General features: G+C 37.2%; 2 protein-coding genes across 2 annotated transcripts; one reads left to right on the top strand and one right to left on the bottom strand.

The window, feature by feature from the left end:
* Positions 1-629: 629 nt before the first annotated feature.
* LOC117785144 lies at positions 630-3,776 on the bottom strand. The gene is made up of 2 exons (XM_034623049.1): positions 3,109-3,776; positions 630-3,045 (listed from the first exon to the last, which is right to left on the bottom strand). The coding sequence occupies exons 1-2, from the start codon at positions 3,552-3,554 to the stop codon at positions 858-860; spliced, it is 2,634 nt and encodes an 877-aa protein (XP_034478940.1). The 5' UTR covers positions 3,555-3,776; the 3' UTR covers positions 630-857.
* Positions 3,777-4,456: 680 nt separating this feature from the next.
* LOC117784895 (probable serine/threonine-protein kinase yakA) lies at positions 4,457-7,196 on the top strand. Its single transcript, XM_034622748.1, has 2 exons — positions 4,457-4,909; positions 5,882-7,196. Exon 2 carries the CDS (start codon positions 6,367-6,369, stop codon positions 7,171-7,173), a length of 807 nt encoding a protein of 268 aa, XP_034478639.1. The 5' UTR covers positions 4,457-4,909; positions 5,882-6,366; the 3' UTR covers positions 7,174-7,196.
* Positions 7,197-14,943: the final 7,747 nt, after the last annotated feature.

Genomic DNA, 14,943 nt, shown 5'->3' with positions numbered 1-14,943 from the left:
TTTATAATAAAAATTTTGACTCATTTTTCATTCGTTCAGATAATTTTCTTTTGTTTTTCTATTAACTCAAAGTACTTATTTGCGATCCATGGGATTTTGATAATCTTGTCAGCAATTTTAAAAATTTAACTAATATAGTTATACAATATGTTGATATGTTTAATGCAAAGCCAAAAAGCGTAGGGCTCAAAAGTTGAGCGTTTCTTGAATTTCATATATATAATATACTATAACTCTTAGATTAATGATAAATCATTACATTCATTACAAGATTAAGAGAGATCTTGGTGCGTTAAAGCGGCGCTTAGAATTGTTTTGGCTCAATAACAAAACATACATAGAGTCAAGACAAGCTTAAAGCCTTAGCATAGATTATTGAAATTAGTTAATAGATCAACAATAGTTAATAGTTGTATAATTTTCTTGTATATAAATAAAAGCGTTTTCATCTTTTTTCTTATAATTGAGCACACGTATTGTGAATATTGATAATTGCGTAGACAAACAACCAACAGATATGTGAATATATATATTCATCAACTGATGAGTAATACAATATGGCTAGAGTTAAGCTTTAGTTTAAAATAAAGAGCTGCACAAGCACAACAATTATGTTTTTAAACTTTAAATATTATTTCTGACAAAATTAAGATCAACATATAAGTTAATAAAATAATGGAGCGTATTAAATACAAACAGCTCACTTGAAACTTGAAACATAATTGGATAAATCACATGCGAAACATATAAATTATAGCGAATAATACAGATTAATCAATTACAATTAACTTAATGATACAATAATAATAATAAAAAATGAACAACAACAACGACAACAATGAGAGCTTGGCTTATTGCTACTGCGGCGATTGTGGAGCTGCTGTTGGATTACGTTGCAATACATTATTAAGTCGCAACTTGAGCGGCGAAAAGTCAATTTTCCTAAAACGTGGCAGGGAGGCAAACTTCTTTAAGCTGTTGACTGGTGCCACTGCCACTTGTTGTTGCTGTTGTTGCAACTCGTTGGGTGACTGGGATTGTGTCATGACTGGTTTGAGTGGCAATTGTTGTTGCTGCTGCTGTTTGGTTGGTGAATTGCCAAACTTGGCCAGTGTGGCATACTTTTGTAGCATGCGTGTTGCACGCTCTGCTGCCTGATAGCAGTGCTCATATTCATCCTCCAATTGACTGGACTTTGTCTTGGATTTAATGTTTGGATTATTGCTGCTGCTGGCTTCACTCGCTTTGCCATCGTCGAACTTGAAATCAATGTTTTGCAGCATCGCCAGTTGCAGCAGCTCCTCCTCCGCAGCTTGTATATCATTTTGATTGTTGTTATTGTTATTGTTGTTGTTGTTGTGGCTAATACGCTTGGTTGCATGGGTGACGGCATAGACACCTTCGGAGATTTTATGGGCGGCAGTCTTTTTGTTTAACGTTTTAGTCTTGGCTAACGATGATGACGATGATGTAGATGTGGTTGTTGGTGTATTTGTGCACAATGTTGCTGTTGTCTTTTGCCGTTGCTCGATAATCTGTTGAGGCGATGATATGTAGAGATTCTCCTTACGCTCACGCCTTAATCTGGCGCTGACCAAGTGACGCATTCCCGGAGCTGCTGCATCTGCACTGCTGGGACTGCGTCGCTTGGACTTGAGTGTGTCACAGCTGTTGGGATAATAGGAAGGTATCTTATCATCGACGCTGATGATGGACTTGCGTGGTGTTTGATAATAATCCTCCTCCTCCTGCTCCAGCTGTTCCCGCTGATCTGTTGTGGGCGTCTGCTGCTTGGGTGGCAGAGCAGGCAGCAATGGTGATTCGGTGGGTGTGCTGGTGCTCAGGCCATAGCCAAGACCAAGGGGCTGCCCTTCCAGCTCCTGTGATGCCTTAAATGCCAACAGATTCTCATAGAGATGATCGGCCAAGATGCTATTATGACTGTTTAACGAGTTCACATGCATCGGCTCATAAATGTCGCTCTCGTTGTGTGCCTCGAGAGCAACAGCAACTGGAGCAGGAGCTGAGATCTTGACTGTTTGTTCGTCGGTGTTGCAACTGCTGGTAGATGAGCTATACGAGCCCGTGGAGTAGCCGGATGAGGTGGATGCGGTGCTGGCACTGGGTTTCTTCTCCAGCGCCACCTCACCATTACTGTCAATCTTTTGAATAATGGGCGCCATCACACAGTATCCATTGAGATCGTCCACCAACACTTTCTTTTTCTTCGCCTGCAGCAGCTGTCCACTGGTGACAGAGACAGCACCATTGGAGCCAATGAGATTGATGGTGGACGTATTACAGGCTGAGAAGTTAAAGTTATGCGGCAGTTGCTCCGACACATTCAGGCTCTCCAGCGAATCTGCTCTGCTTACATGACGTGTAATTTGATCGAGCAGCGCTTGCCGGGAATTATCTTCAATAGCGGAATCCTCGAGACTGATGTTCAGCTCCTCGCTGGACAGCGCCTCACCAAATGTGTCCAGAAAGTTGAGCTTGGATAGATCGGGACTAGAGAAGCTATTACGTTGTGCATTTTTAATGTTTGGAGTGCGTTTTCGTGGGGGCGCTGTCTCCGGAGTGGGAGCATTTTCATATAGTGGCAACTGTTGCTGTGGCTGCTGCTCCTCCCGCTCCTCATCCCGCTCCGGTGGTGGTCCATCGACACTGGCGCTGCCCGAACGTCGTTTCTGGCCGAAGATGTTGTCCAGCATGTTTTTGTATTTCTTCTTCTTGGCCAGCTCCGACTCGGGATTGGTGCTGGAGCGCGGAATCTCACCAGGCTGACACTCAAAGGTGTTGATGCGTTTGCGATGTGCGGGCAAAGGCGGCAATGCAGGTGGCATTTCCAGGATTGCTCTAGCCGCATTGGCGGACGTCAGATTCATTTCCTCATAGATGCCCGAGGCAATCGATGCCCGTGAGATGCGACTGCCATCAAAGATTTCCTCATAGATTTGCGAGACGCGTGCGGAAAAGTTGAAGCTATTGGCGTCCAGCTCAAAGCAAAGCGAATCGGGAAGATTGGGCAAAGGGCCGCGTTGACTGTAGAGATTATACATAAAGTAGTTTATAATTAAATGTTAAATAAGACTTGAGTTTATTTACCTGGTATCCCTACTGAGCCTGCGCTGCTCCAAAAACACTTGTCTGTACAGCTCCAGGTTCTTGATGGACTTCTTGATCCACTTCATGTGGCGACGACACGCAGTCTCCGTTTCCAGTGCAAAATATATGAAGCAATCACGTCGATTCTGCGTCCAAAAAAGTCCATACGAATGTTGCTTGGTGCGCGATGTTGCCAGACTGATGTTGACTCCAGGCACATTAACCGAAATACTTAGCAATTTATGTTGTTGTGGTTGCTGCGGCTGCTGCTGTGGCTCATCATCGTTTAGAGATTGGAAACTGAGGCGCAGAAAACACGGCACACACTTGATGGCTTCGATTTTCACCTGACATCTGGTCCAACTTTTGTAGCGCAGTGCAATGGCGCGCTTGTCATGTGTATCCAATTTGACGTCCATGCACATAGAAATCTCATTGTGGTCCATTTTGGCTTACTTCGGTGGTATTTGGGTAAAGGTGTGCTTGGATGTTGGTGTGTGATAAATGGATAATGATAATGCTAACTGATTTCCAAGGAACTTTACTATTTTACATGTTTCTTTTCGCTTTTTTTTCTTCCACTCCCAAGTAACGGAGAGGGTGGAGCTCCAGTGCTACCAAAACTTTTACAAGAAAACATAATGTGCATACACTGTTATTAGAGATGGTTGATACTATTTTTTTGCGCAATCAGAAAGTAATTTTCAATTAGCTATTTTAGAGCTAGTTCTGGCAGTTTTCAAAGTTTAATTCTAGATATATTTAAAAATTAGTTCTAGCCGAAATCAGTCTATATTTAATATAAATTCAGCTATGTTTTCCTAATTGTATTTTTTCTTAAGCCATTCTAAAGTGCACGCCAAAAAGGGATTTTAATCAGTTACAGCTATTTTTTATGCCAACCCGTCTTATGTTGCGACATGACTGTTAAGACAAGTTGGCATCACTGAATCTACATTTGAAAATCAGCTGTGTCGTCTTTGCACTGACGGCCAAGCTGCCAGCACTAATAAAAATTGCAAATTAAAAAATGCAGAAAACTCAATAACAATTTAAAAAGTTGTAATTAAAAAAAAAGGTACATGTGTATCCAATACCTTTTTCGGAAATGTACGTATTATTTTAAGTACAAAAATCAAACCAGATCGGGGTGGCAGCCCTCGGTTAAGTACGCCGCAAGGTGTATTTATTTAAGGTGACGTCTACATCATTCGCTCGTTGTGGTACCTATTTTGACAGTTCGAAGGCTCCTCTCTCTCTCTCTCTCTCTCTCTCTCTCTCTCTCTCCGAGAGCCGAGAAGCACTTTTGACAACTGTCAACGAAGACGTCACCTTATATAAATACAGCTATGTTTTCTTGGCCTTAGTTGTTGTTTCCGAATCAATCATAACGCTCGTGTTAGAATTCGAGCTCGCGTCGCTCTTTGACAAATAAGTTTATAAATAAAATTAAAGGTCTCTGTTTGTTTATAACCAAATCGAAGCAGCGAACACGTTCTGTTAGCAATTTGTGATTTGCATAATTTACGCAACGAAAGCAGCTGCGTCGGCAATAGAAGGTGCAAGAAGGCGGGGTGGCAGTCCAAGAAGCAGCAGCGCAAAGCGAAATCAAAGTCTGCGCATAGAAACAAAATACAAAATAGAAAATTATTCAAGTGTGTGTAATTTGTTCGTAGTTGATAAAAAAGTGTTGAAATTGCTAAAAATAGTACAAAATGGCTCGTTTGAAACATTTCTAATTTATAAAATAAATCCTATAAATAAAAGTGTGGGAAACCAATAGTATAACTACATTTTGTGGGTAAGTGAAAACTGATAAATATTTGGTATTTTTTTTTCTTATCGCTTATTGTCGCCTACGTCATATGATTTTATGCGTGGGTGTGAATCATGCATAAATATGTATGTGTGCGTGTGAATATTTTCACACGTTCTTTGATCCACGCACACTTGTTTGTGCATTGATTTTCCCACTCACTTGCGCACGTGCCGCATTCTAACTGGTCGCAATTGGTATCCAATTAGACTAACTGGTATTACAACCCAAAAATGCTTCTTCTTCCTTCTTGTTGTTATTGTTGTTGGTGTCAGCTGTTGGACTGAAAATTTTCCACGCACACCGCTTGTTTTGATTTGTATTCATAGTGGAAATTTTTCAACCCTCTCCACTTTGGTTCATACTCAGGTAAACAAACGGTTTATGATATTACCGTGTTTGCCGGCCTTTTAGTTGCCACCCACACATGGCCATACAATAACAACAACAACAACAGTTGGACTGCATAAAGCTTTCAGCGCCGCAGCTTTTGCAGGCAACATTGAAACTTGCAGCAGAAAAAGCTTTCGCAATTCATTTTCGACGCTTGCATTGAGAGTTTATTGACATTGTAATGCAATTTGCATAGAGAGTATGATTTACCTACATACATGTAATTATTTTTATATAAGTGATTTAAAAAACGTCAAGCGCTTTGTTCCGCGAGAAGTTGCAGAAATGATGAGTGAACATGAGTGACATCATTTAAGATATTTAAATAATTTAAAAAAGAAAAACAAAAACAAACTCATACTTACATAAGCGTATACTTTGAATGTGTTCCTGACGACACATATAATGAATTAAATTAAAAATTTGTATATGTATTAAAAGTAGTTCCTTGTTAAGGTTGTGAAAAGCTTTTGCATGAGAATAAATAGCTTTTCGTTCTGCTTTTTCTTTATGAACATTTATTGATTTAATGCTTACGATTTTTGTTTAATTTTCTACTTGCAGTCAATCTGGTTGGACGCAGTTTCGTTTTACTCATAGAACGTGAGCGTGAATAAAATTGCAATAAATTGCAATCAAAATTTTTAATAAAGTGTTTAATTGAAATTTGTTATTACAATGGCGCGTTTAAGTAATTTGTTGTTTAATTCGACATCGAATTTAGAGACTAAACAGTTTAACTGTTAATTCGCAACAAATAGCAAAAAAAAAACAATCATAATAAAATAAGATCAATCAGAAAATTGCACTAACTTTAAAATATTTGTTTTGTTTTTTGTGCGTGCGTAATTTGGGGTTCGCGCAGTGCAACAGAGAAAGTTATCCACATACATTCCACATTCCACTCAGTAGAACCTAAGAAGATCGCGCTCTTTGACTCTCTCTCTGATTTGCGCCCGCAATATCAGTATCGTACTCGCACTCGCTCTCGCTCTTGCCGTCTCTTTCATTCGATTGCATTTATCAAGTTGATAACGGTTAAGTGCCTAATGGCAAGTTCGCTAAACAAGACGAGACACAGGCGCAGATTGGCTGCGATCTCGTTTCTATCGAATATCTCATTAGATGGCACACATCGGGACACAAAATTTGGCGCAACATTTGGCAGCAGCATCTGCACGCAACAGCAGCAGCAGAGGCATTACAACAACAACAATAAAGGCAACGCAACGGCAGCGTTGGGACTCGGCGCCGGCGGTTATCATCAGCATTATCAACGAAATCATCAGCAGCGCAGCAGCCAAACTCAACAGCAGCAGCAGCAGCAACAACAACATCATCAACAACAACAGCAGCAGCAGCAACAGCAGAATGGAAAATATGGTGGCAACACTGCAGCGTTGCAACTCTGCAGCGCCGATGTGCACATGGGAGGAGATGCCGGTATCGGAATCTGTGGACTGGATGAATGCGGAGGAGCCTCAGCTGTGGGCGGTGCCAGTGATGGTGATGGTTTTAGTGAAATTGAAAATATGGGTCAATACCTGATGAATGTGAGCAGCCTGTCCACCCACAATGCATCCAGCGTTGTGCCGGTTGAGAGACGCAACATAAAGCGGCCCACTTCCTGTGGCCGCCAGCCTCATCAGCAGCAGCAGCAGAGGCAGCAGCAGCATCCCCAGGCACCGGGCACTGGCAATAATAGGCAACTGCCCCAACGCGGTGGCAGCGGCGGTTCTGGCGCTGAAAGTGGCAGCGATTCGGACAGCGTCAAGATACCGCTTAAGGTATCCAATTTGGGCAGCGGCGGTGGCGTCGGCGGTGGCTTGAAACTGCTGCCCCTAAGGGAACGGTAAGTTTCCAACATAACTCTATATCTTTTGTAACTATACAAATATTTTAACTATCTTGTAAATGAAATCTATATATGTTATATTTATTCTAACTTTTAAATACTAAACTTCATCTATTCTTTCTATATCGAATCTATCCTACTTTAACAAATGTATCTATCTAAATTTTAATTTTAAACGTCTGATAGATTGAATCTATTCCCATTATATCTTATTTTTTTCCATCCTATTTTAAATTAACCAAAATACTGTCTGAAATAAAAAATCTATAACTATTATATTAATATATATTATATTCCATGTTAGTAGCTATGCCTTTAATCTATCTATTCCCATCTCAGCTAGAATGTACAACTGAAAATATTTAATTCGATATTTGAAATAATACAACTGCAATAAGATATTTGTTTTATGCAGTTTTTACCCATAGATTGAAATGAATTCAATTACTTTCCGTTATTTAGCGTCAAATAACAAAAAATAATATTCTTCGAATTTCTCGCAGAACTCTCATCTTCGCGCTTCGGGAAACACTTTTTTTCCTGAAATTTCTGATTCACGTTGGATCAACTATTAGCATGGCGCCGCTTTATTTATTGCTCTGGAGATGCATATGCATGTTTGTAAAATGATTTCCGATTAAGTTCAACCAATTGACACCTGGTGTTAAATTTGTTTTATGAAAACAAACATTCCAAGTATAAGAGAGAAAATACTCGAATTTGTACGAACATGCATTATTTATTTTCGATTTGTTTTCTTTGTATTTTTTTCTAACAATATTTGGGCTCGTAGCTGTCCGGCTAATTGAATTTATTTCGCTGTCACAGATTCAAGATACATAAATATATTTTTCTGGGGGCTTTGACTAGTGCAAGTCAGTATAGCTTTTTTCCCCTTAAATCCGGCTGTTTATAAAGTCCAATTGCAAGAAAGAATCGCAAAAAAAAAAATGATTTGTTTTGAAAAAAATAGCAAATTAACTTATGGGTAGTTTTTTAAAAAAGGTATGCTATTTTAAGTTCCGTTTAGTTTATCAGTTAAAAACACATAAATATATGATGTTTTCAAGTTTTAACTGAGATATATTTTGGATTTTTGCACATTTTAGGAGTTAACTCAGAAATTAATTGGACATTGATAAATCAGAAAGATCACGAATAAATTCATCACTTTACTTTAAAAATTCACTAAATAAAAAAATTTCGATGGGTTCTTGCATAATTTTTGGAAAAAAAGAATTGACTTAAATTTCTAGCTGAACACTTTAGATGTTTAAGAGTTTTTTGGATTTAGAGATTTTTTTGAATTTCCAACACTGTTTTTGACGTCGTTGCCGATGACGTGGGTCATGAATGAGCAGCGTTTTCTGCCGTTTTCAAACTCAATTGGTCATACGGATCTTTTTTCACAGCTCGCTAAATATAGTAGTGGTCAGTTTGAGATACGGATTCACGCCACATGTGGCGCTGTCCGTTCAAATGGGCGACGACGTGTGCCCGTTCAATTAACGCTAATCAAAACGCCTCATTGAAAAGCAGGCCACAAATTACTCAGCGACAGTTGTTGTTGTTTGTTGCTATTGTTGTTGCATGTTGTGCGGCGTCAACTTAATTTAGGCTTTTTTCGTGTCGTCCCCCTCACACTGAGGTCTGTCATTATCTTTATTGTTCAAGCGATTCGCTTTGTTTGCTTTTTATTGACACAAAGTGCCACTTAATTGACAGTTGGCCTGACCGAATTGCACGCAAATTCTATTTGTCAGTCATGCGTTACGCACAATTACGCAATTAGCATTTACGAAATTACTATAATGCGTTTATAATATTTATTTTAAATTTAAATATTATTAATGCTTTGTTTAAAATTCTCTTTTCATTTTGCATGCATTTTGCGAGAACACATGCAAAACGCAGAGAAAAACTGCCTTGAACCCAATGCCGTTAGTTCAAGAGCTGTCACATTACATTTTGCTCGCTCTTCCACATTCGTTTTATCGCTCTTACACTCACTCTCACTCTTTCTCTTTCCTTTACCACTCCCACTCAAAAGCTTTCGCTCCAATGTTAATACGCATTGCTCAAGTTATTAAACTTGTCTAGACATAACTACATAAATAGGTGTGTACACACTTCTCGATTTGTTTGTGTTTCTCTGGTCTTGTTGTTGTTGTTGTTATTATTATTGCACACTGCAAGTGACTGCGCTTTGGCAAAGTGACCTTGTTTCTTATTCGCGCTTCGCAGACGCCCCCCTTGTCACTGTTGTCGTTGTTGTTGCTTTGTCTGCAGCTTTCGTGTCAATCACCTGCCTCTCACCTATTTGGCTTCTAGACGTATCTCGTTGCATTTCAAATGCCATTTCATTCCAAAAACTAGTGATGTAAATATATATGGAAAAATCGACAATTCGCGGAATCGAGTTTTAACTACTTCTATTTATATATTTTTCATCTGTCATAACTTTGTCAAATCTTCTCTGATTTCAATGCGGAAGGTGAATTTTATCCTTATTTGGACTCTAAGCATCGAAAAACCATTGAGTGATTTGTGGTTTTTGTTTTTGTAATATTGTATAGAGTATATCAAGCAATTGTTCTTACTGAACTCGTAAACAACATTTTGTGATAGCTGATTAGATTATGGCTTACGATGGCATAAACTGCCAATAGTTTTTTTTTCTACTTGAAAACTATCTGATACCGGCGAATACGTGTGTTTAGCCAAAGATACAAAACGTTGAAGTACTCGATCAATAATAAATAATAGCAAATAAAACTACAGTATGTCAAGTTATTGATTAAAAAAATAAATTACTTGCATGTATGTACATATGTTTCTTTTAATTCGACTATAAATTCCATGTCATATTATGCTGGAGATTGTATCTCCTTGTATTCTCTGTTTACCATTTTCAAAACATAAATAAAAAAGTGGTTAGCGTTTTATAGTTTTTGTAAACAAATCTTGAATACAATTTACCCACAAATCTTCAATTACTTTATTATTTCCGTTTGACTTTGTCAGCAAAATTCTTTGCACATTTTTGAAATGCAAATACCGCTTAAATGGAGGGAACACTTCCTGTGGGAAATATTTGCTGCGCTTGCGCGAAAGAAGAATCCATAATACAAATAATGCTCATATTTATGTGGCAAAAAAAATGCAGAAAACTACGACGCAAAAGACAAAGCAACAACAAAATTCCAAACTACTTTTAGCCAGTTCTTGCTAATGTAATTTGCTTCGGGCTTTGAGTTGAAAGTTGTTTTGAAATTGGATATACTTATTTTTTTCCCCTTGTTTTGATGAATGAACCAGCTTAAGAAACAGAACACAAAACGGATGGAAAATTTGCCGAAAACGTAAACAAATTTTGCCGACATTCAGTCTAATCTAACAAAGCGAAACAAACTCTCTCGTTGTCTCGCTCTCGCTCTGCCTCTCCATTTTTCTTTAGATATTGCGTCATATGTAAGCTTAATGTGATTTAACGCTCCTGTTTTATGCTCTCTCTCTCCGTTTCAAGGACAGACCCGCAACGGCATTTGAAGCTACAACAACAGTGAAGCTCAAATCGTCTGGCAACGCTAGGCACGCTCTCTCATGTCCTGCGTCGCTATGTTCATGGTCAATGCCAATGTCAGGGTTGCCCAAAAACCTGTTAACAGCGCAGCTTTTGTTCCCCTTCCTATCTATCTTCCTAATTCGCGCCCCTTGTCCTTAGTTGGCATCTCTTGCGAACTGGGTAACCTTGAGGATGTTTTGTTGTTATTGTCTTTTTGTTCTCTGTTTCTTTTCCGCAATACAACGTCACAGGAACCGGTTAGATTGATGTTTGTTATGCCTGCAACTTGTGCTCTGTTTTTTATCCTTGCCGTTTTTATGTTGCTGAGTTTTTTCTGTGTTCTGCATTGCATGTTGCATTACTTCAAGGTCATGTGGAAAGTTTTGCATTGAGCAGGGTGGCAAGTTTTAAAGGGTTGCAAAAATATATGTGTCAGTAGTGCAGTAAAGTTAAGAAAAAATTTCCTAATTGTTTTTTTTTTTTTTTTTAGGAATTTCTTGCAGTTCTCAATGATAATGCGTATTTTTATTTTTAATTTACTATTAGCTTGCTCTATAAGTGCATGCATGAATATCTTACAACTATATTTAAAAACTAAAAACAAATGCATATATATATTTTTTCTTTATCAAACAATTACTTGACATACTGTATATGTATGTTGTTTACATACTCAATAATAATAGCAACAACTCTGTTTCTCACTCTCTCTCTCCGTCCCTCTCTTTCTTGGGATTGCCTCATTCTCTTGTTGTTGTATGTTTTTGTGGTGTGGTCATTTGTCGTTGCCTTTGTGTTGTTTCGTTTGCTTTTGCAAGCTGGCAAATACGCTCTCGAGTTGAAAGAAAAAATAAAATAAAAAACCAAATACGTAAAGAAAACAGCAAAAACGAAAACAAAACAAAGGCATAAGCTCGATCAAACCGCTTCGAACCTCTTTGAGCCGCTTTTGTGCACTTCAAATAAAGTCAGAAATAACAAAGCACACTGAAAGCTACTCTCTGATAAGCGACAACAAACAGTGGCAACTTGTCATATGACGGTGGAGTGAGGGGTGGGCGGAATGGTGGTATCTTTATACTTGATAATCAACGTTGTTTTTATTATGTTTATCTTTTGAGTTTTTGTTTTAGGAACTCAACACAAAATGAACGAATGAACAGCACGCAATTCACCTTTTTAAATATTTGCAAATATTTTACGAAATTTATCTTGTTTTATGAACTTACCATATCACTTGTCATTTAGTCTTAACTACATCAAGACAGATTTACAGGTATTCATATACAAACTTGTAAATATGTATATTTTTATGATTTTATAACTGTCTGGCTGTCTCTTTTAATGACCAAGTTATAGTTGCTCTAACCTTCAATTGAACCTCCTCTCAGTGCGCTGTAATGAGTAAACAAATGCTGGGAATTATGTCGCCTGATTAGCTAATCAATTAACTTCCGTGCGATTCAAAAGATTTATGAGTATGTTCAATCTTTTGTACTGTTCTTCATAACATTCATTTCTTTGGTTAGTTCTTATCTAGGCTGCGAACTTGTGAAAGATAGACTTTATTTTTACATTGTTTTTTCTTTTTTCCTTTATTACTTACTGAAGGCTTCCTGACTTTTTAAAGAATATACATAACTATAAGAATACGATTAAGTAAAATATATTTTAAAATACCTTAATGTAGTTATTTTATTCCCTCATCTTTTTTGATAAAGGGTTTCGATTCTGGTTTACAACTTGTTTCTTATACACTACTATATATTGTATTCAATCCGTTTATTTTCTAACGTCATTTCATGTCAAGGTACACTCAAAAATAGACTTTGATTATCTGAATTTCTAATCTGGTTTCATTAAAGCACGTGAGGCAATCAATAGCTTAACACACTCACTCTCAAATATATATGAATACATTCATATAGAGATATACATATATGCACGTATATGTAGACCATTTGTGACTCAAAAACAAATGTGCAATTACACGCTGATAATTGGAATCATTGATAAGAAGTAGCAACAATATTATTGATAAAGCCAAAGTCAATTGTTTTTAGTTGATTTGATTGTCATCGGACAAGTGACAAAGAAATTTCATTAACTGTATCATCAAACAAGCAACAAATACATTAATTATGTTTACACTATCAATTGGTCTATGTGCTAAATTAAGAACAAGATTTTCCGCTTATTTCGCTTGTTTATTCACATATATTTACTTTTACAAATATGAAATTTATGTGTACATATGTACCTATTATACCCTTCCTTCCCTATGGTATAATAATATTGTCACGAGTGTTACGTCTTAAAGAATACATCAAAGGACTAAAAAATCAAATTGAATTCATACAGTATCATGATCATATGATATACATAATTAAAATTATAATAACTAAGAAAGATCAGAGAGGGTATCTAATCGTCGACACGCTAATGTTAGATGTTCCCATTATATTTATATACATATGTTTTTAGTACCACTTTGGGCATTATTTGCACACTGATAAGCAGTTTTGAGAGGTAAACGCTTTATAGATTGACGTAAATAAATTAAATCAATAAATCAAATTAGATTCATTTAAGACCAAATTATTTTCTGTTTAAAACAAAGGAATATTTAATAATAACACGAGTTCACTATAGTCTAAATTTTAGAGTCTAAAATTTAGACTCTAAATTATAAATTAGTTAGCCAGAAATGAGTATGTATTGAATTCGAATAAGCGTATTTGAATCAATTTCAATTTGAATTTAAAGCCAGTTCCAATAAATGTATTCATTTATTGTTCTTTGAGCTTAGATGCTTTAAATATTGGAAACAGCTAGATAGATCAGTTCCATTTCAAGTGGTACTTTATTTTCTTCTTTAAGTTTAAAGTGAATAGATTTAAATGTCTTTGAAAAAGAAAAATATTTTGGGTGATTTTTAATTTGTTTATGTTGCAAGTATTCCGATATAAATGTTTGAAATTTAAATATCGCTTGTTTTTTGAATAGGCGCACAGATATCGATAGCCAGATGACAAAACTGTTGCCCAAAAAAGAGAGAAAAGAAAAAAATCTATCAAAAATGTTCACGGACACACACACACACACGCACACAAAGGCAAGTTCCGCCATGACACCTGCACTACAGAAATGCCACTGCAGTCGTCGCTCTCTCGCTTCATTCTTTCTTCTAATCACTCTCTCCCTCTTTCTCTTCAATGCCCTCTAATCTTAGCACAAATGCCGTTTTATTATAGGCACGCACGCACGCACACACACTTAAACGCTCACTCGCTCTCTCTCTCGCTCTTTAAAAGAGTCAATAATGAAGTTACATAACCTACAAACACAGTGGCTGGTGCGTGGCCCTTTGGAGGCATCTTCTTCTTATTGTGCGTTTTGTGCGTTTACATTTTATGTAAACATTTAAATATCTATGTATGTGTATGTGTGTGTATATGTAAAATTTGTTGTTTGTTTGTGTGGCCTTTCCTTTTGTCTTCTTCTGCGCGCCTATTAGAATACTCCAACTAATTAACGGGTTATGACAAGCTTGGCGCCACTTCATCATATTATGGGCCCCCCAAAATAAAGTTGCCCAATTAATGCAAACGATACTTTAATGGAAATCCATGCTGATGATTTATTGTTAATATATTATTCGTATAGCTGATTGGAGCCGCTTTGCAGGTCGTTTAACCTCGATCTAGACCAATTATCTCAAGGTAATTTGACAGGCGCACAGAAGTTCATAGCAGTTGGTTGCCCTTCAGCAGCTGCAGCTCATTTTTTCCTGTTTATTTTCCAATGAAATACTAAACAAACATTAACAATAGGCAAAGAAAGAGCCGTCGGATAAGTGTGACTTTATGATCGTTGTCGAGGCCCTGGGACAAACGGCTTTACACTGCACTTTGCTGCGACCCTGTGAAAATATCGATCACCACTTTTGGGGTGTGTGAGTGTGTGATTCACTTGTTGCTCTTAAGAAAAATGGAGAGAGAGAAAGAGAGATGGATACGATTAAAAGATGTGTTTTAAAAATTACAAAGCAAAAATTTGAGTTCATATTGATGTAGATTTACTGATAAAAATAAAATAAAAATTTATTTGGACACAAAAAAAATGAGTTTGAAATTCAAATTATTTCATGATATAAAAGTTTTTTTTTTTGGCGATAAAGTTACTTCCTAATCATTTTTTGTTTCA

The sequence above is a fragment of the Drosophila innubila genome, assembly GCF_004354385.1.
Source record: "Drosophila innubila isolate TH190305 chromosome 2R unlocalized genomic scaffold, UK_Dinn_1.0 1_C_2R, whole genome shotgun sequence".
Taxonomy (NCBI): Eukaryota; Metazoa; Arthropoda; class Insecta; order Diptera; family Drosophilidae; genus Drosophila; species Drosophila innubila.
Note: the sequence above shows the minus strand (reverse complement) of the source record. Positions and strands in the feature narration are given on the sequence as shown.

Coding starts and splice junctions, on each gene's coding strand:
- LOC117784895 (XM_034622748.1), top strand. CDS start 6,367: ATGGCAAGTTCGCTAAACAAGACGAGACACAGGCGCAGATTGGCTGCG.
- LOC117785144 (XM_034623049.1), bottom strand. CDS start 3,554: ATGGACCACAATGAGATTTCTATGTGCATGGACGTCAAATTGGATACA. Junction 3,046..3,108: donor AGGCTCAGTAGGGATACCAG/GTAAATAAACTC, acceptor TAATCTCTACAG/TCAACGCGGCCCTTTGCCCA.